The sequence below is a fragment of the Phocoena phocoena genome, chromosome 8 (genome assembly GCF_963924675.1).
Source record: "Phocoena phocoena chromosome 8, mPhoPho1.1, whole genome shotgun sequence".
Lineage (NCBI taxonomy): Eukaryota > Metazoa > Chordata > Mammalia > Artiodactyla > Phocoenidae > Phocoena > Phocoena phocoena.
This window is the reverse complement of record NC_089226.1, coordinates 47,249,165-47,272,025: the sequence shown is the minus strand read 5'-3', so window position 1 is coordinate 47,272,025 and position 22,861 is coordinate 47,249,165. Positions and strand designations below refer to the sequence as shown.

The window sequence follows — 22,861 nt, the reverse complement described above, 5'->3', positions numbered from 1 at the left end:
GTAAAAAAGGCATCTTGTAATTGTAATACACCATATGAACCTATGCATTTCATCTTTAAGAGAAATACTGACACTATGAACACCATTCTAAACCACGTAGTTTTCAATGCCATCATCTTAACAGATGCTGACATTTACTGAAAATTAGGAACTATCCCCAAAACTTACATGTGTTAATCCTTAACAGCAACTCTCTGAGGTTGATACTATTATTAAACCGACTTACAAATGGTTAAATCAAGATAAAGAGAAGTTCAATAACTTGGAACTTCAGCTAGACTCATCTACTTTCTCAGAAACATCACTACTGTTCTTTGCCCCACAAAGAATAATGTACCTGCTTGCAGCTGTAGAATCTTTGATTTTCTTTCCTTCCAAGGAAGCTAAATGTTGCTCCAAAGCATCAAGAAGACTGCTGGGGGCCTAAAATTGTACAAATATTAAGACTTTCTTTCATCAAAATAAATCAAGTATCGTCTAACACAGGAGAGCAATAAAAATAAATAGGTATATTCCTCATGATCTAACTAACAGTGTAGTTTCAGCCACCTAAGAATGACACTATTATTTTTATTACATAAGCATGACCTGGTAAGGAGTATCAACAAACATAAAGATATAAAAACTAAGACTATGTGAACATGAAACATTAAGAGAATCTTAGAATTTTCTATATTTAACTTATTTAAATTTTAAATAGAAACACAACCCTAAAAATCAGACATACTGTTGAGCATGGTCCTGGTACTTAATAACTACTCACTGAGTAACTGAAAATGTCCAAACACTATTCCTGAATAGTTATTGACAAATGAAACTGAAGACTAACATCAAGGAAACACAAACTGAAATCACAGTGAGATATAACTTCTTACCCACTAGAATGGTTAAAGTTAGATAGACTAGTAATATCAAATGTTGATGAAGATATAAAACAAATGCAACTGTCATACAATGCTGGTGGGAGTACATCCACCTTGAAAAAAGCTATGGGTTTTAAAAAAAAATAAAGTTAAATATACAACTACCTTAATTACCCAATTCTATTCCTAGCTATTTATTCAAGAGAGAGACAAATGTTATCTCCACAAGACTTGTTCAAGAATGTTTTAAGCAGCTTTATTTATGACAGTTAAAAAACTGCAAATAATCCAAAAATTTCCAAATTTTCCAATTTAGAAAACAGATAAACAAAATTGTGGTAAATTGACATGATGGAATACTATTCAGCAATTAAAAAGAATTAATCAATGGTATATTCAACAATATGGACAGATCTCAAAACATTATGATGAGCAAAAGAAGCCAGATATGAAAATAGTTGCATGATTCCATTTATATTAAATTCAAAATCTGATACAAATTATTCTATTAGAATTCAAAATAGTTATTTGTGTGGAGCGGATTAGGGAGTGACTGGAGGGGGACAGGAGGATTGGGGTGATGCAACTGATTCATATCTTGAATGGGGTGTTGATTATACAAGTGTTAATGGTTATCAATCCTCATTCAAATAGATATTTACCTCAATTTTTTTTAAAGACTAGCTTTAAACCTTCAGTCTATATATCAAATCTCACTTAATATGAACAGTTAATTACTTTCAAAAGGAAATCTTTTCTGTGAGTTGAAAAGGAATTTTTCACTATTTTTAAGTGAAGCAAATACATCAGTGGCATTCACTTACATCAGATATTCTTTAGGATTTCAGATAGAGTTTCTCAATTACAGGGATCCAAAAGCAGTTGCAAGAGACAATACTAGCCAACTTCTCTGCCAATTATGACCTGAACAATTTCCTTCATCCTGTATTTTCTCTCTACATATCAAGACCTTAGCACAAGAAAGATATGGTAGAAAACATTGACTTCTTTGTTGATCTGAGAACACATGTGCACTCCCTCAACCCCAATAAATCAGCAGGCCAACTACTGTCCCAAGAGCTATTGTTAACAATAGCGGTTAACATTTAAAAAGCTCCTGTAACACCACAGGCACTGTGCAAGCTACCTTATATGTAATCACTGACTCTATGAGAAAGACACTACTACATATCCATTCTACAAATAACCTGAAACTGAAAATTAAGCAACTTGTCCCAGATCACATATCTGATACATAGCAGGAGCGAACATAGTGTGCAAGGTTTGTCTGATCTGAAAGCCTAGATACTAACTACTATGCTACAGAATCCTAAATTAAAACTGTGGTCATTTAAAGTGTACTTTATTTTTTTCTGAAGGGTTTAAGCTGTGCTTACAAATATTAAACTACCTAGTTATGATAATTAATAAACTATTTCCCAAATCCCTTCTAAATGTATCTGGCTGTTCTTTAAAAGTCAAACCCACATTACAAAGAGTGAAGGAAATGTGATGCTTCACATCCTAAAAAGAGCAATTTATAACAAACAAAAAAAGAATAAATAATCTCAAATTTCCTCTCTTGTGTTTAACTACCATCTTCCCTTAAGTATAAAAAGCTTTGTTTTAATTCACTCGAAAATTTTCTGAATCATTCAGAGATCATCAATGAAGAGGGAGGGAAGGAGGAGGGTCAGAGGCTGGCCAACCCTACCCAATCACAATACCATGAATATTAAAGTACAGACACATAATAACAGTCTGGCCTGAGGCTGGTGCTTTTTAAACAAAGATAGGTGAAGCTGACATGACAAGTGGGGTAATGGCTTATCTGAAACTGCCAAATTAGCTTATACTACTATTGTTCAAACAATGACTCTTCTCACTTTTAGCCTACAGTAAGGTGCTTAATCTTAATGACATCAATTATCTCATGTGGGCATATGCAGAAATTTTTTATTTACATACAATCCATAACTAAATCTAGTGCATACTCTTAGCCTGGTGATCAAAGGGATGAATCAGAACGAGTACAGAGAAAAACAGTAAGAACCTTCATACATAAGGATAGTTTATGCCAGGTACTTTCATTCTTAATACTCAGTACACAAACACCAGAAAAGGCCAGAACTTCAGGTTTAAAGTTTCCTTCCCAGAAATTTTTAGAAGATAATGATGATAAAAATAATATTATAATAGCTAACATTGAGTACTTAATGCTCTAAATGTTTTTTAGGTATTAACTCATTTAATCCTCCAAACTACCTAATGAAATGGGTATTGTAATATCTGCATTTTAGAGATGAAACTGAAGCATAGAGAGAACTACAAATCACAGGGCCAGCTAGTGGAACAGCCAGGACTCAAACTTAGACAAAGCCTGCTCTCTTAACCCAACATCATGTTCTGAGGTTTATCCCATTTAATATATTTACCTGAGCCAAAGAGCCAAAGTGGAAGGTTTAAAACAGGAAAAATAAATCCTGTATAAGATAATTTTATACGGTAATAATGTTAGAACAATTGTCAGCAATATATCAAAATGTTAAAATCTGTCAAGAAAAATTACACTGATCTCCTTGACAGCAGGGGCTGCATATTATTCATCTTTGTACCCTTCATACCTAGCAGAATATAGCAGGCAGTGATTAGTATTATAACAATACTTACCTGTGAAAGGTCTGGTATATCACCTCTGTCAATTCCAACTTGCTGTAAGAAGAAGAAGCATTGTATTTAACAGATAAAATTACAATAGGGTGTTTTATAAGTAAAATTTAGAAAATGACATTTATGACTAGTACTATGAGCAATATTTTAGAAAGAATTCTTTAAAATCAGAAGAATATTTAATCCCCACAGATATCATTCAGTACGTCCAAGGACTCAGATGTTGTCTGATGGCTCTAAAAGTTCTAACAGGAGGGGAACAAGAGTTGGAAATTCAACAAGGCTATTAAGTTACCATCTCCACATCTTCTAAACACCTATATAAACCACCTTGTCACAATCTGAAAAATCCATCACTTCTATGACAAAAACATTACACCAAGAATGAGAAAGGCTGACCATGAACAAGTCCCCTGGGGCATAAGAAGAAGTTAAGGAACAAACCTAATGACAATGACTCTCTCTCCATATAGTATGCTTTCCCTGGCAATCACCACAGACAACAATTTTTAAAACCTATGTTCACTCAAGCAGGTCAGGTTTTATACAAATACCAAGTGATATTTAACCAGGATATAACTGTCACCACAAAGCAATCTCCATACACTTTCATGATGTTCAGGTACTAGGTAATTTCTAGCAAAAAAGATAAGAACCATTTCTATTTATTACAACACCCAAATTTAAAAATTCTTTTCCCTCCCATGACTATATGACTATATTTCATTTTCTAATCATTCTCTCTTCCTTTTCTCAACCTCAAGGGCCAGTCCCAGAATGATAGCAGTAGAAAATTTGATAAAATAATTCATACTAAGATCTTAAGAGCTCATTACTAATTGATACATTTGTCCTCTTCAAACACATTTGAAAAGGTTACTTGCGTCTTTTTTCATTTTTAAGTATCATTTTGACTTTATTTATTTTTATTTATTTTGGTTGCGCTGTGTCTTCGTTGCTGCGCGTGGGCTTTCTTTAATTGCGGGCAGCGAGGGCTACCCTTCGTTGCAGTGTGCGGGCTTCTCATTGCAGTCGCTTCTCTTGTTGCAGAGCATGGGCTCTAGGCACGCAGGCTCAGTAGTTGTGGCTCACGGGCTCTAGAGCACAGGCTCAGTAGTTGTGGCGCACGGGCTTAGTTGCTCCACAGCATGTGGGATCTTCCTGGACCAGGGATCAAACCCATGTCCCCTGCATTAGCAGGCATACTCTTAACCACTGCGTCACCAGGGAAGTCCCAGTTATTTGTGTCTTTACTCCAAGAACTAAGGTCTCATAATGAAATTGCTAGCCCAAAGACCGCCTCATGAAAGAAAAGAAGCCAAAGGGAAAAGCCAACAAACTAAAACTTTATTTAAGGAATTTGCTAGAATCATAGCATAAACACTACCTTTTTCTGGTTTTAGTATGTGACTGACCCTAAAGAAATGGGGGGAAAAAAACACTGATTTCTCCTTGAAAGATACTTTAAATCCAAAATAAATTTCAGTACACTTCATAAAATACCTGATTAACACCACAAAGCTATTTTCTTCAAAGGTCTCGTCATCCTTTTCTATCCTAGTCCATCTGCTACAGAATAAAACATCACTATGGTAATAGAGCTACAATCACCAACTTGCTAGTTTCAGATTAACTACTCTGATATTATTAATCAGTTATATAGTCTATTCATCTTCTAGAATTATCCTAGCAAGACACCTCTGGTGGTAATGCATAGAGGGCAGAGAAAGGGAAAACAAACAAAAACACTTCAAGTGCCGCCTCTGTGCCAGCAAGATAATGCCCACAAGCATTACCACAACTACCTTCTGTGACAGTCTCAGAAAATTATTTTTTAAACCGATTTGTAAAATTAGATTATCCTATAACCTACGTTCATGGTTTTCATAATCAATGACAAACAATAAATGCACTATATTCACTTCTGAAGGGAACAAAACATTTTGAACAATGTGGCTCCAGCTGCAACTCTCGCTGGAGAAAAGAGACTTGCACTAACATAGAATATTCTCTACCATATTGAATAGAATAAATCTTCTACAATACATGGCCAATTCCAAACATAAAAGTCACTGCCACCTACTTGATTTTATAGAGAAATAAACAATTTAAAAATAGATTACCTTTCAGTATTCAATACTGAATTAAATATACAGGAAATTTTTTATTCAATATTATATCATATTCATACCATAGCACAGAATTCAATATTGCATAGTGATATAATTGAATATACACCTTACTATACTTGACACTTCTTTCACTTGGATATAGACTGATTTCTTTGAAATGCACACTTAAAGACAAAAAAAGCAACTTAAGAGATACAGTCACTTAAAGACAGTTTACCTCTGCAACTTTGAGAAACTCTGAGATTCTTGTCATCCTAGTCAGGAACTTCTTATAGATGTCAAGACCTTCTTTGCACTGGTTCTTTTTCATATCGAAATATTTTTCTGCAAAAAGTAGATGTAAATATACTTTTATTCACTTCAAAATGTAACAATCAAAAAGGAAAAAGATTTAAAACAGCTCTAAAGAGATTATATTGATGTCTCAGAGAACACATTCACCCTACAGAAAAAATAGTGTTAAATAAGCTTAGATATTTAAAGCAAATTAAAATAGAGATGCTGTTATATTAAAAATTAAGAAATTTATATTAAAAATTAAGAAATTATGACTTTACTCATATTACTAGTATGTTCTACAATATTTCTTCCCTCACAATTCCCTAAATATATACTTGCATGTTAATACAGATCACATTTGACTCCATTTAAAACAGTGCTAACATCTATTTCCAAATATTCTTACTAATGATAAAGAAAGATGGGGGCTTCCCTGGTGGCGCAGTGGTTAAGAATCCGCCTGCCAATGCAGGAGACATGGGTTCGATCCCTGGTCCAGGTAAATTCCACATGCCACGGAGCAACTAAGCCCGTGAGCCACAAGTACTGAAGCCCGCGCTCTAGGGCCCACGAGCCACAACTACTGAAACCCGCGCTCCTAGAGTCCATGCTCCTCAACAAGAGAAGCCACTGCAACAAGAAGCCTGCGCACCACAACGAAGAGTAGCCCCTGCTCACTGCAACTAGAGAAAGTCTGCATGCAGCAACAAACACCCAACACAGCCAAAAATAAATTAATTAATTAAAAAAAAAAGAAAGAAAGAAAGATGGCAACTTTTCCACATCCAAATGTCACTTGGAAAGCTAATTTAACTTAATATATAAACAGCAGTAAAGAGCTTAATTTATACCAATCACAGGGTGGGAGACTATGCTTTCCAAAACTTTGTAGAAAAGAAAACTTTCCATTTTTCACTTGTTAAAAAAAAAACCACCTTATTTCCCTATCTCCATAGATTAAAGCATCCCTGAATGAGGCTGTGTTAAGCCAGCCTATGAAAAACAAATTTAAATAAATTCTAAAAAAAAAAAAAGTACTGAAAAGGGAGAACAATTACATTGGAATATTTGACATCTGACACTTGATACTTTGGCACACTTGGCAGACAGTTAATTGTCTACTCCAACCAAATCCCATTCAAAAAACTAGCATCTCTAGGCGAAATTAACTGCATTCCATATATACTGAATACACAGTAAAGCACCACATTCCTGAAATGCCTCAAAAGTAAAAAGCATCCTTAAAAATGCGTGTTTAATTATTTTAAAATAATTAGCAATCTGAAAATTAAGTTTAGAAAAAAATACCAATTTTACAGTTAAAGTTCATTTTGGAGTAAATTGTGAGGAAATGATTTTCCTGAGACAGAAAATTCCAACTTAATTTTTATGAAATTTTTGTATTTCTAAAAATAATAAAACTGATAGAAAAAAAGATATATCTAAAAAATACAAAATTCATCTAGCTGAACATTCTAGTTGTATAAGTATTTAATCACTTAGCATATGTAGTCAGATATAAAATTCTTTTCTCCGAATTGTTACAACGAATGACTATATCTCAGTGGATTTTTAGGCAGCTTTAAGTAACAACTTAGACAATATTATTTACTATATGACACAAGATAAGAAATAAAATGTTATTAAACTATAGAAATACTTACCCAGCAGGTTAATAATTCCTTCATTGTACGCTGCAAACAGTCTAATGGCATCTTTGAACAGGAGCATGAAGGCAGCATTTATTACCCCATTTGTAAGTTCATTGCTATTAACCTGGAAAAACAAAAAGAAAGATTAGCTAATGTTTTGTTTTAAAATGACAATTACTTCCTTCAAATTAAAATACAATGAATTCAAACATTTAGGTGTATGAGAGGAAGACATTTATCTCTAGCAATCAGTTATAGCCATATAGTGCAAAAATCTTGATCAAAGAGTTCAGATTTATTTAAAAGCTACAAACACAAATCCTAAAACATTCAATTTAGTTCAGAAATAAGTCATTGAGAACAAAAGTACCCTTTAACTCTTGAAATTCTTAGGCTACATCTCAAGTCTTTTAAGTTCAATTCAACATTAAATACTTCTAACTGCAAAATAAAGCCCATTTCTAGGTAGAAGTTCACTCTGAGTCATGAAGAATTTACTGAATATTTATAAATCAAAAAATATTTATTAAATGGCTACTACAATCACCAAGGCACTGAGTTAAGCTAGGCAGAATATATATTTTTTAAAAATATAACTTTTCCCAATATTACAAACAAGCTCACCTTCAAAATGGTTATAATAATATTTCTACCTCACACAGTTACTGGGAGAATTAAATGATATACTGAGTGTAAAGAGCCTGATGCAGTACTTTACAAATAATGATCAATATTTATTATTATTAGGGAATTATGCTTTAACAAAAAAAGCACTTATTTGTTTACCAAGAAATACAAGAAACACCTTTAGTTTTATCTTAAAGAAAGAATCAAAAGGATAAACCAAATTTATCTTAAATTCCTTTTTAGATATCTAAGTACATGATAGTTACCTTGTTAGGTATAGAAAAATATAAGCACAAAACTGAATGGTAAGCAACCAACTGGTAAATATTTGCAGAATATCTGACAAGGTTGACTTCCATCATAGAGAGAATTCTATAAGACAATTCACAAAATAAAAAATACATACAGCTAATAACATGTGAAAAGAAGTTCAACTTCACTGATCAAGTAAATTAAAATAATCAAATTAAATTACTGAACTATCCTTTCTTGAGCACCAGACTAGCAGGTATCAAGATAATCAAAACCAAGGTATTATTCTATACAGATAAGGATGAAGAAAAACAGGCACCTTTTGACAAGTGACTAGCTCAACCCTTTTGCAGTGTTAAGTTGGCAATATTTAAAATTTAAATTTCTTAAAAATTTAAATGCTGGGACTTCCCTGGTGGCGCAGTGGTTAAGAATCTACCTGCCATGGGTTTGATCCCTGGTCCAGGAAGATCCCACATGCCACAGAGCAACTAAGCCCATGTGCCACAACTACTGAGCCTGCGTTCTACAGCCCACGAGCCACAACTACTGAGCCCGGGCACCACAACTACTGAACCTGTGAGCTGCAACTACTGAGGACACACTCGGCAACTACTGAAGCACACACACCTAGAGACAGTGCTCCGCAACAAGAGAAGCCCGTGCACCACGACGAAGAGTAGCCCCGGCTCGCCCCAACTACAGAAAGCCCCTGCGCAGCAATAAAGACCCAATGCAGCCAAAATAAATAAAGTTAGTATTTCTTAAAAAAAAAAAATTAAATGTTTATGGCCTTGAACCACCAAATTCTTTTTCTAGGCATTAACCCTATAGAAATAGGTTTATAAATGTGTAGATACACTATTATCTAACACACACAGAGTACATAGTGTCCCTCCCACTTGTTTTTTTCCTCCATTTATTTTCTGAATTAAAAAACCAAAATACCCTATTTATCAACAGGAGGATCATATAAGTTGTTACACACAATGCAGTATAATAGACACTGAAAAGAATATGCAATTTTATAAAGGTACCCACAATAAATTAAGTGAAAAAAAAAATTCATGGTTGGACCCTTTCTCTATAAAAACCAAAATAAAGCTCAGTAGTTACATTAATCCCCTGTCATGTAGACTAGGGGCCAGCAAACTTTTTTGTAAAGGTCCTGATCGTGAGTATTTTAGACTTGCAGGCCATATGGTCTCTGTCACAACTACTCAATCCCGTTATTACATCAAAAAAAGCAGCCACAGACAACATGTAACCAATGAGCCTGTTCTAAAAACACAATTGTGGACACTGAAAAATAAACTTCATATACTTTTTACCTGTTAAAAATATTCTTTTTTTATTATTTGCAACTATTTAAAAATATAAAAAGATTCTTTTTATTATTTGCAACCATTTAAAAATGTTCTCAGTTCACAAGCCTGTAAAAAAATACTAGTTTGAGAACCTGTTCTAGTCTATAAAGCACCTTCAGGATTCATTTATTGAATGTTTACTGAACACTATCTATGTGCCACACACTACTGACAATGGGGACACAGCAGGGAAAAAGAAGACCTGGTCCCTGCCCTCCAGAAGCTTAAGACTACCAATTAATAGCATACCATTAAAGGAAAATCAATTTCAGCATAAAACTGTCACAGTTCCAATCACTAACTTGCACTTACAAGCTCTAAAATACAATGTCTTTAAGCTAGATGAACCAAAAAAGAAAAGACTTGTAAATGCTAACACCTAACATATTACAAACAAATGACAAAGCTGGCAATTTGGTTCAAGTAACAGTCATTAAAACAAAAATCCCAGGAAACACAACATCCTTGGGCAATAGCTATATAACATGTTGTTACAAGTATATTTGAACTTCCCTTTATTTCTCAATAACTGTCATGCTTTGAGTTCTACAATGCAGACAAAAAGTGAAATATTAAGTTAGATCATCATAAAGAAAATCTTTATACATTTTTAATATCTAAAAACCATTATCAAAAGAAAGTAGATTTTTACATCAATCTCTTCATCTCTCCATCACTTTCTTTAGCTTGTATACCCTATAATTTGGGGGTTAGAGAAGCACCACCAAAGAAATCAGAGTAAATCTAAAACAATTATAAAAACGGAAAGTAATCTGGTTTGGGACCACATTTATAGAAAATCCTTAGGCACATAGGATATTAGTGTGAAAAAATTAGTCTATGATAACTTGAGAATAAAAACTCTGACCAATTAAAATGATATAATTTTTTAAATCTCAAATTATAAAAGCATTTATGCAATCAACTTACATTAAAATCAAGAAGGGCATCCATTTGATTTTGAATAATTGGTACAGTTTTTAGGAGTTTTTCTGTGTTCATTGTTCTCATAACTCCATCAGCCCTGTTTAAAAAAAAAAAATTGAGTTTGTTATTAAATCTACATTTTGAACTCCCATCTGGTTCTCTATTTAAACAGAGAACAAGGTGCTACAAAACATCGCATGTTTTTATCACTTTTTTTTTTTTTTTTTTGCAGTACGCGGGCCTCTCACTGCTGTGGCCTCTCCCGTTGCGGAGCACAGGCTCCGGACGCGCAGGCTCAGAGGCCATGGCTCACAGGCCCAGCCACTCCGTGGCATGTGGGATCTTCCTGGACCGGGACACGAACCCGTGTCCCCTGCATCGGCAGGCGGACTCTCAACCACTGCACCACCAGGTAAGCTCCATTGCATGTTTTTAAGTCATTAATGAACCTGAAACCTCAAGTATCAATAGAAATCATATAGAAAAAACAAAAACAGGAAACACCGTTATGTCCAATATCAAGGTGCTCGTTTATAACTAAAAAGAAGATGTAAAGTATGAGACATAAAAATAAAAGCTTGCATTATATAGCCAAGTTTATACTATACTTTTTACATGAGAAAATAGTCTGATCCTCACACCACTCATATGTGTGTAAAGGGCAGTTTTACAGATTTTTTTTTGAAATTATAAATTAAAAAAAATCATTTCCCTCAAATCACTAAATAGGACACAATGGAGTCTGCAGTTGAACACAAGTCTTGCTGAGCACCACTTTACTTAAGGTACTTTATTTGTGACTCAAATCAAAATAAAATTATTTTATTATAAAATAAAGGACAATTTTACCAAGTCATTCTAATCTGGCCATTAAAATAAGTGATAATTAAGAGGAATGGTTTTTAATAAAATGTTCTGTTAAATATTTCCAAAAAGATTTCTTTAAATATTTCTTTAGATATTTCTAAAAATAGAGAAATATCAGCAGTACCAAATAAACTAGAATTTTACAAAACTGACAACAAAAACACTATATAAGAGGTACTAGGGTTACGGTGCAGAACTAACACTAAGTGTTTACTATATATCAGGCACCATATTAAGGGCCTGATGTATGTTTTTCAAATCCTCACAAAAATCCTCTGGACAGTCTTGTCCCATTTTATAGACATGAAATTTTAGGTTCAGGGAGGTTATGACTATCTAAGTTCAGAAAACAAATTCATTTTAGGGTCAGTATGTAAACCCAGGTGTATGAGACTCCAAAACAGTGCTTTTCATAACCTTTTGGCAGAGGAACAAGACCCTTTCAAAAAATATACAGGCTTTCCCTAATTTACAAATGATCCATACTTATAAACAGCTGTTCTACCCTAAGCTACCCCTTCAACCACAACTCCAGATACCAGAAAAACAATTAAGCTATGAAAAGCAAAAACAGTGCTTTGCAGGACAAAACAAGAGTTTAAAGAACAAACACTGGACTGCCTTACACAGGCAGCTATTGACCAGCTTTAGTCCAACAACTCTCCCACATAAGATGTGTTAACCCACCAACACCTATATCCTCTCAGGTATTAAACTACATTGACTGGAGTTTGGGATAAGGACGCCACTCCCTCTTTGTAACCCTTTCTTTATTCTCATACACATCACACTCTCATTTTATCAGTCACTGTTAGTCCCCTTTTAGTTCTTCCTCCCTCTCCTTGCTGAAGTAATTTTTGATCTCCTGGTCACTTCCCCTCCATCACAGAAGACTTGAATACTGGCTCAGTTTTTCTCAGTTAACTCCAACATCTTAACATGCACAACCAATCCAACATCTTGATCGCAAAATCCCTTAACCACAACCCCTATTCCCATAGTCAGATCCTAACCTTAACTGCCCATCCCCCAAGAAACAACATTATCCCTACTCCCACTCCTACTCCCTTACCCCCAACTTAAGAAAAAGGCAAAATTCAGACACCTTATCCTGACAATAACCTTTTAACTTTCCAGCTGCCTTGGTCAAGTGTCCCATGGCAAAAACTATTTGACTTTATCATAAACTTCAATGCATCAACCCCACCACTACCCACATCGATCCCTTTTCATTTTTCCTTCTTTAATCTAGCTTATAATTCCACAGATTATCATTATAATCACTCCCTTGCTAATACCCTAACTCTCTTACACCTCTCATTCCCTTGCGGTCACCTGGCAAATTCACAATCCTGGGTGAACACACATTTATCTTCTCCATGCCTGTACACATGCAGCTGAGTGCTAGTAAAGAAAACTGGGTAAACTGGTTAAACTACAAATTCTTGATCATCAGCCTCAAATGGGGACTCAGCATTGCCAGCAGTCCTCTTAGCCTCTCTAGTGAATCCCTCCCCTGAGTACTTTCAAACCACCTTCTCCCACCTGTCCTTCTCCACCCCTCCCCCACATCCAACACACAAACTCTCAGCTCATAACTCTCAAAATATTTCATTCAGAAATAGAAAATGACAAAAAGAGATTGTCTGATTATCTTGCCACCAAAACTATATTTATCTGATCTGCTCATATTACAATGGAGGAAGTCTATTTCTTTCCATCAAATGTAAATATCAATCACACAGGTCCTTTGGATCCCACTCTGTCACAATCTTTGGTTATCCTCTTTCTCTTTAACACAGCAGTGTCCAATAGAACTATCTGCAATGGTAGAAATGTTCTACACCTACACCGTTCAGTATGGTAGCCACTAGCCACACGAGGCTACTGAGCACCTGAAATGTGGTTGATGGAACTGAGGAAATGAATTTTTAATTTTATTTCAGGTGAATTTAAACAGCCACACGTGGCAAACAGCTACCATATTGGACAGTGCAGATCATTAATCTCTTTTAGACTATATCATTCCCATGAACATGCAAGCGAAGTCTACCACACTTTAAAGATTACCACGCTTTAAACACAAACACACACACACTCGCACTAACCCCACATTCCCATTCAGCTACCACTTCTGTTGCATAGTCAAGCACACTTCTTAAAAGAATTGCCACTTCCTTTTCATTCATTATTCAATTCACTCCAGTAAAGATCCACTCCTGCCTCTCCATGTTGCCTCCAACGGGTACTTGTCTAACATTACCTGACTAGACTTCTCAGCATCATTCAAAAGTTTCCCTCATTCTTGTAATACTCTGTCTTAGCATCCCCTATATCCCCCACTCCTTGTTTTCTTCCTACTTCACTATCACTTTTTTAGTCTCTTTCATTGACTCCTCATCCTCTACTCATTCTCTAAAATAAATGCTGTGTATCTCAAGATGTTTCTAGGCCCTCTCCTCTCATTCTGTATTTATTCCCTAGGATACTGTCATTCCCAAGGTAGAAATTACCAAACTGCCACTGATATATTTATATTCCCAGACTAGAAATCTCAAAGTTCCTAGTTAGTATTGTTGAATTGCCTAATTGATACTTTAACTTATAAAAATTATAGGCATCTAAAAACTAATATTTCAAAAACGAAATCCTTAATTTTTAATCACTATACCCTACCTTACCATTCCCAAAAACCTTCCCAGTAAAAGGTAACATCTCCCCAGTGACTTAGGTCAGAAACTATGGGGATGTTTTTTTATTCTTCCCTCTCTCACTAGCAACATCATTTCATCCCAGAGAACTTTAAATTTTTCAATTAAGAAAAATCCTAAGTTATCACACGCTTACATCAGACTTCAAAAAACTCAACTCACAAACCCAAATGCTTAAATATGATTCAGAGCAAATGTATGATAATTCATACTCTATGTAGAAAACAAGCTTTTATTACTTCTTAAATTCAGATACTTGCTTCCCAAATATAAGAGCAATGAATTAAAGGATGATCATCCATATCCTTATTCACAGACAATACCTCTATTATTCTTTCTTTTGCTTGTTATGTAACAATGTCTTGTTACTTTGAACCGTACTAATTTAGAATTCAAGATAATTAAACATGGTAAGTTAACATTATCAAAAAATGGAATGTTAAACAGAAAATGAAGGGACCAATCTTTAACACAACTAACTAAAAAGATAAATCTACAGGCAATTTACTGGATCCATTTTTCACAGAACCGTTTAATGTACTATTTAGAAACACCTAGTCATCTTTTCAAAAACTATTACATATTTACTATGTTGGAAAGTCCTGAAGATATGAATCTGAGTAAGACTATATTGTCTTCATGGACAGACAATCTCATATAAAATCTAACAGAAACAAGGATTCCTCAAAAAAATGATGTTTGAGTGAATTCTTGAAGAATGACTAAGAATTTGCCAGAATAACGAATAAGGGGCTAGATAAAAGAAGTATATATAAGTGAAAAGTCATTTAACCATACAAGGGTAATAATTCATTTTGATTTTGAATATCCTATATTTCTATTAAAAATTACAGTTATCTCCACCTCAATTTCTAAATACCAAGATATATTCTAAATGAATTAAAGATTTAAATATAAAATACTGGATCCATAAAAATATCCAATGAAAACATAAATAGCTAGTTGATCACTTTGGGGTAGAAAACCCCGCTCCAAGTTTGCTTAAAAAACAACAGCCATAAAAATAAAGATAATGGGCTTCCCTGGTGGCGCAGCGGTTGAGAGTCCGCCTGCCGATGCAGGGGACACGGGCTCGTGCCCCGGTCCGGGAAGATCCCACATGCCGCGGAGCGGCTGGGCCCGTGAGCCATGGCCGCTGAGCCTGCACGTCCAGAGCCTGTGCTCCACAACGGGAGAGGCCACAACAGTGAGAGGCCCGCGCACCACAAAAAAAAAAAACTTAAGCTGGCTGAAGTATCCTACTAAAATCTTTCATATAACTGGAGTGAAGCTAGAAATAAAACCTAAATTTATCTGACAAAACAGCCAGTTAGTCTTAAGACAACAGAAAAGAATTGTAAAAGTCTAACAGAGAAGTGGGCAAAGGACACTGAAAAGCAATTAACAAAGCATGAATGGCATTTTTAAAAAGAGAGAAAGAGGCTCAATATCACCATTTAAAAATTAGTTGATCAACCAACATAAAATGAACACCTAATGAGATACATTTTCATGATGAGGGAAGAAAACAGAGGAAGAGGTATTTATAACTGTAATTAACTCAGTAATCTGGTACCACTTTTATCCAGGGCAACTTAATATTTTCTAATAAATGGTAAATGTCTATAACGTTTGACTTGTCAATTCTAAGAATTTATTCTACAGGAAACTTCACTTAATGCAACCAGAGAGGACAGACAGAAGAATTACAATCCTGCAGCCTGCAGAATGAAAACCACAATCACAGAAAGACAGACAAAATGAAAAGGCAGAAGACTATGTCAAACATGAAGGAACAAGATAAAACCCCAGAAAAACAACTAAATGAAGTGGAGATAGGCAACGTTCCAGAGAAAGAATTCAGAATAATGATAGTGAAGATGATCCAGGACCTCAGAAAAAGAATGAAGGCAAAGATCGAGAAAATGCAAGAAATGTTTAACAAAGACCTAGAAGAATTAAAGAGCAAACAAACAGAGATGAACAATAAAATAACTGAAATGAAAAACACACTAGAAGGAATCAACAGTAGAATAACTGAGGCAGAAGAAAGGATAAGTGACCTGGAAGACAGAATGGTGGAAATCACTGCTACAGAACAGAATAAAGAAAAAGGAATGAAAAGAAATGAAGACAGCCTAAGAGACTGCTGGGACAACATTAAACGCACCAATATTCACATTATAGGAGTCCCAGAAGGAGAGAGAGAGAAAGGACCTGAGAAAACATGTGAAGAGATTATAGACAAAAACGTCCTTAACATGGGAAATAGGCACCCAAGTCCAGGAAGCACAGAGAGTTCCAGGCAGGATAAACCCAAGCAGAAACATGCCGAGATACATAATAATCAAACTGACAAAATTAAAGACAAAGAAAAATTATTAAAAGCAACAAGGGAAAAATGACAACATACAAGGGAACTCCCATAAGATTAACAGCTGATTTCTCAGCAGAAACTCTGCAAGCCAGAAGGGAGTGGCACGACATATTTAAAGTGATGGAAGGGAAGAACCTACAACCAAGAATATTCTACCCAGCAATGATCTCATTCAGATTCAACGGAGAAATCAAAAGCTTTACAAACAAGCAAAAGCTAAGAGAATTCAGCACCACCAAACCAGCTCTACAACAAATGCTAAAGGAACTTCTCTAAGTGGGAAACACAGGAGAAGAAAACGACCTACAAAAACAAACCCAAAACAAGAAAATGGTAATAGGGACATATATATCGATAATTACCTTAAATGTGAATGGATTAAATGCTCCAACCAAAAGACACAGACTGGCTGAATGGATACAAAAACAAGACCCATATACACGCTGTCTACAAGAGACCCACTTCAGACCTAGGGACACATACACACCGAAACTGAGGGAATGGAAAAAGATATTCCATGCAAATGGAAATCAAAAGAAAGCTGCAGTAGCAATACTCATATCAGATAAAATAGACTTTAAAATAAAGAATGTTACAAGAGACAAGGAAGGACACTATATAGTGATCAAGGGATCAATCCAATAAGATATAACAAGTAAAAATATATATGCACCCAACAAAGAAGCACCTCACTACATAAGGCAACTGCTAACAGCTCTAAAAGAGGAAATTGACAGTAACACAATAGCAGGGAATTTTAACACCTCACTTACACCAATAGACAGATCATCCAGGCAGAAAATTAATAAGAAAACACAAGCTTTCAATGACACAACAGACCAGACAGAATTGATTGATATTTATAGGACAGTCCATCTGAAAACAGCAGATTACACTTTCTTCTCAAGGGCACACAGAACATTCTCCAGGACAGATCACATCTTGGGTCACAAATCAAGCCTCAGTAAATTTAAGAAAACTGAAATCGTATCGAGCATCTTTTCCGACCACAATGCTATGAGATCAGAAGTAAATTACAGGAAAAAAAACGTAAAAAACACAAACACATGGAGGCTAAACAATACATTACTAAATAACCAAGAGATCACTGAAGAAATCAAAAAATACCTAGAGACAAATGACAATGAAAACACGACGATCCAAAACCTATGGGATGCAGCAAAAGCAGTTATAAGAGGGAAGTTTATAGCAATACAATCCTACCTCAAGAAACAAGAGAACTATCAAATAAACAATCTAAACTTACACCTAAAGGAACGAGAGAAAGAACAAACAAAACCCAAAGTTAGTAGAAGGAAAGAAATCATAAAGATCAGAGCAGAAATAAATGAAATAGAAACAAAGAAAACAATAGCAAAGATCAATAAAACTAAAAGCTGGTTCTTCGAGAAGATAAACAAAATTGATAAACCTTTAGCAAGACCCATCAAGAAAAAGAGGGAGAGGACTCAAATCAATAAAATTGGAAATGAAAAAGGAGAAGTTACCACAGACACCGCAGAAATACAAAGCATCCTAAGAGACTACTACAAGCAACTCCATGCCAATAAAATGGACAACCTGGAAGAAATGGACAAATTCTTAGAAAGGTATAACCTTCTAAGACCGAACCAGGAAGAAATAGAAAATATGAACAGACCAATCACAAGTAAAGAAATTGAAACTGTGATTAAAAATCTTCCAACAAACAAAAGTCCAGGACCAGATGGCTTCACAGGTGAATTCATTCAAACATTTAGAGAAGAACTAACACCCATCCTTGTCAAACTCTTCCAAAAAACTACAGAGGAAGGAACACTCCCAAACTCCTTCTATGAGGCCATCATCACCCTGATAGCAAAACCAGGGAAAGATACTACAAAAAAAGAAAATTACAGACCAATATCACTGATGAATATAGATGCAAAAACCCTCAGCAAAATACTAGCAAACAGAATCCAACAATACATTAAAAGGATCATAAACCATGATTAAGTGGGATTTATCCCAAGGATGCAAGGATTTGGATGCTGTAAAACTCTTAGAGTAAAACATATGCGGAACACTCTCTGACATTAATTGCAGCAATATTTTTAATCCACCTCGTTGAGTAACAGAAATAACAACGAAAATCGACATATTAAAAGCTTTTTCACAACAAAGGAAACCATAAACAAAACAGAAGGACAACCAACAGAATCGGATAAAAATGTTTGCAAATGAAGCAACCAACAAGGGATTAATCTCCAAAATATACAAACGGCTCATGCAGCTCTATGTCAGAAAAACAAACAACCCAATCGAAAAATGCGCAGGAGATCAAACCAGACATTTCTCCAAAGACATACAGATGGCCAAGAGGCACATGAAAAGCTGCTCAACATCACTATTAGAGAAATGCAAATCAAAACTATGAAGCATCACCTCACACTGGTTAGAACGGGCATCATCAGAAAATCTACATACAAATGCTAGAGAGGGTGTGGAGAAAAAGGAACCCTCCTGCCTGTTGGTGGGAATGTAAATTGATACAGCCACTATGGAGAACAGTATGGAGGTTCCTTAAAAAACAAATAAAGAGAACTACCATACGACCCAGCAATCCCACTACTGAGCATATACCGAGAAAACCGTAATTCAAAAAGACACATGGGGCTTCTCTGGTGGTGCAGTGGTTGAGGGTCTGCCTGCCGATGCAGGGGACACGGGTTCGTGCCCTGATCAGGGAGGATCCCACATGCCGCGGAGCGGCTAGGCCCGTGAGCCACGGCCGCTGAGCCTGCGCGTCCGGAGCCTGTGCTCTGCAACGGGAGAAGCCACAACAGTGAGAGGCCCACATACCGCAAAAAAAAAAAAAAAAAAAAAAAGACACATGCCATCCAGTGTTCATTGTAGCACTATTTACAATAGCCAGGTCATGGAAGCAACCTAAATGTCCATCAACAGACGAATGGATAAAGAAGATGTAGTACATATATACAATGGAATATTACTTGGCCATAAAAAGGAACAAAATTGGATCATTTGTAGAGACGTGGATGGACCTAGAGACTGTCATACAGAGTGAAGTCAGAAAGAGAAAAAGAACTATCATATGTTAATGCAGGTATGTGGAATCTAGAAAAATTGTACAGATGAACCAGTTTGCAAGGCAGAAATAGAGACACAGAAGTAGAGAACAAACGTATGAACACCAAGGGAGGAAAGCAGCTGGGGGTGAGGGAGGGTGGGATGAACTGGGGGATTGGGATTGACATATATACACTAATATGTATAAAATTGATAACTAATAAGAACCTGCTGTATAGCACAGGGAACTCCACTTCACTGTAGAGTAGAAACTAAGACAACCTTGTAAAACGACTATATTCCAATTAAAAACAAAAACAAACCAAAAAAAACTGCCCAGTCATATGGTTTGGCCCTCTTTAGGCAGAAGAGTGGATATTCTCCAGGGATCTCTGATCAGATCCCTGGAAGCTGATTTATAACAAAGCACAAAGCTAATGGCTCCCTATGAGGGCCACAGTAGCATCCACATACAAGGTGTCAAGATGAGGAGTGGGCCTTTGGTAAATCATACAACTACTATGCTGATTAATCCTTCTGCCCACAGTTTTCTTGTTGAAAGCCCTGCCATACATTTTGATGCTGTGTAAAGGTTCCTTATTCCGCATGTCCATTCCTAGGGAGTAAGCCCAAATCTAGTTTGTTATTCCCCCTTATTCTCTAAAACAATAATACTTGTATATACATCTAACATATAATTATGTTACTTACATTTAAAAAACTGCAACCATATGTAAAAGAATGGTCAATGTGTTACTTTTGTAAGATAAAAAAAAATGGGAATAGGGCTTCCCTGGTGGCGCAGTGGTTGGGAATCTGCCTGCCAATGCAGGGGACGTGGGTTCGACCCCTGTGCTGGGAAGATCCCACATGCCATGGAGCAACTAAGCACGTGAGCCACAACTACTGAGCCTGCGCGTCTGGAGCCTGTGCTCCACAATGGGAGAGGCCGCAACAGTGAGAGGCCCGTGCACCGCGATGAAGAGTGGTCCCCGCTCGCCACACCTGGAGAAAGCCCCTGCACAGAAACGAAGACCCAACACAGCCAAAAATAAATAAATAAATGAAATTTTAAAAAAAGGGAATAAATCAAATGTACATCTAGAACATAATTCTAAAGCCATTCAAAAGAATGAGATGGGGATTTCCCTAGTGGCCCAGTAGTTAAGAATCCACCTGCCAAGGCAGGAGACACGGCCTTGAGCCCCGGTTCGGGAAAATCCCACATGCCACACAGCAACTAAGCCTGTACACCACCACTACTGAGCCTGTGCTCTAGAGCCCGCAAGCCACAACTACTGAAGTCCATGAGGCCTAGAGCTCGTGCTCCTCAACAAGAGAAGCCACTGCAGTGAGAAGCCCCGCACCGCAACGAAGATAGCCCCTGCCTGCCACAACTAGAGAAAGCCCGTGTGCAGCAATGAAGACCCAACGCAGCCAAAATTTAAAAAAAATTAAAAAAAAAAAAAGAATGAGATGGATCTATGTGTACAGACATTGAAGATACCTAAAATATATATTAGGGGAGGGAAGCAGTCTTCAAATAATGTGATTATGTAATTTTCTGTGTCCCTTCATACACGTATTTACACACAGAAAACTGATTAGATACACCAAAATATTGTTTCTTTAAGTCAGAATACTATGTTGCCTGAATTTTTGTAATAGTTTTATTACTTTTGTAAACATAAAAATTCGTTACCCTAGTAAATAAAACTTTACTATTTACTACACAAACCCTCTCCAAAACTGAAACAGTCTACTCAGGTTTTTGCCATCATATAATAAATTTCACACCTTCATCTTATACTCTTATGTTCTATATTTTTCTTTCTTATTTATACTGATATATATGTGTATGTGTAGGTATCTGGGTATTTTATACACCCAGATACATATACATGTTGTGCTATTCTTGATTCCATTCAATCATAGGTCCTCTTTGATTCACTTTCCTTTTCCTTAGCATTAAATAAGAGTAATTTCCTTTAAATCAGTACTAATTACATTGTGCATAATCAAGGACTGTTTTCATCCAAGTAATAAAAGTTTGCTCTATTAAATATAAAAATGCAGCAACCCTCCTCAATTGAGAAACTGACCCTTCAGATTAGAAAAGAAGTTACAATTTTTAAAATATATTAATCTGGGACTTCCCTGGTGGCCCAGTGGTTAAGACTCCACGCTCCCAAAGCCAGGGGCCCAGGTTTGATGCCTGGTCAGGGAACTAGATCCCACATGCATGTCGCAACTAACAGTTCACATGCCACAACAAAGGAGACTGTGTGCCACAACTAAGGAGCCAGTGAGCCGCAACTAAGGAACCCGTGAACAGCAACTAAGATACAGCATAATCAAATAAATATTTTAATATATACATATGTGTGTGTGTGTGTATATATATATATATATATATATGAAATCTACAAATATCTTGATCAGTTTTAACTGAACATGCTTTACAGGGAAGTATTAATATAAACCCAGCTGGAAAGTGGTTTACTGGACAGAATACTGAGGGTAAAGAATCAGACCTCTAATATGATCTCCTCTATCATAATCACCTACAAAGTACCTAAATATATGAAACAAAAATCTGTGGAATTCAGTTTTGGTAGGTTCCAAACTCATCACCTCCCAATTAATTTGAAACAGTGACACAGAAACATTTAAATTCAGCTTTAAAACTTCTTGAATAACTGAGAGGTTACTTTACATTTGTATTAAAATTTCCATTTCAGTCTAGTAATTTAACATGTCAAGAGAACAATTTAAAGGAACATATTAATCGCATAGATCTTTGGGATCTTTAAAGAGCAGGGAAATTTAGAAACTCAGAGTATTTCCGCAGAAGCCAGATTCCCCTCAGGGCAGGCCTCCATGGTTACAAGGGTCATCGATGCCCCTTAAGAATGTCTTCTTTCCTGAGGACTCATCATATATCCTAAAAAAGGCCTGTACACCGGACTTTTTATCAGGTATAGAAACACTGATTCTATCATTCATGAGATTAGTTCTTATGACAAGAAGACTGTGATTTAGGGCACAGCAAGAAATAAATTCAACCT

General features: G+C 35.9%; 1 protein-coding gene across 2 annotated transcripts in view; it reads right to left on the bottom strand.

Annotated features, from left to right (window-relative positions):
- PICALM (phosphatidylinositol binding clathrin assembly protein) overlaps positions 1-22,861 on the bottom strand; it is a 106,159-nt gene that overhangs the window by 41,144 nt on the left and 42,154 nt on the right. For both annotated transcript variants that reach the window (XM_065882339.1, XM_065882338.1), the window contains exons 5-9: positions 10,773-10,866; positions 7,609-7,720; positions 5,883-5,989; positions 3,534-3,575; positions 338-423 (exon numbers count right to left, since the gene is read on the bottom strand). In XM_065882339.1, coding sequence (XP_065738411.1) covers positions 338-423; positions 3,534-3,575; positions 5,883-5,989; positions 7,609-7,720; positions 10,773-10,866 — 441 coding nt within the window. The remainder of the gene's footprint in view (positions 1-337; positions 424-3,533; positions 3,576-5,882; positions 5,990-7,608; positions 7,721-10,772; positions 10,867-22,861) is intronic.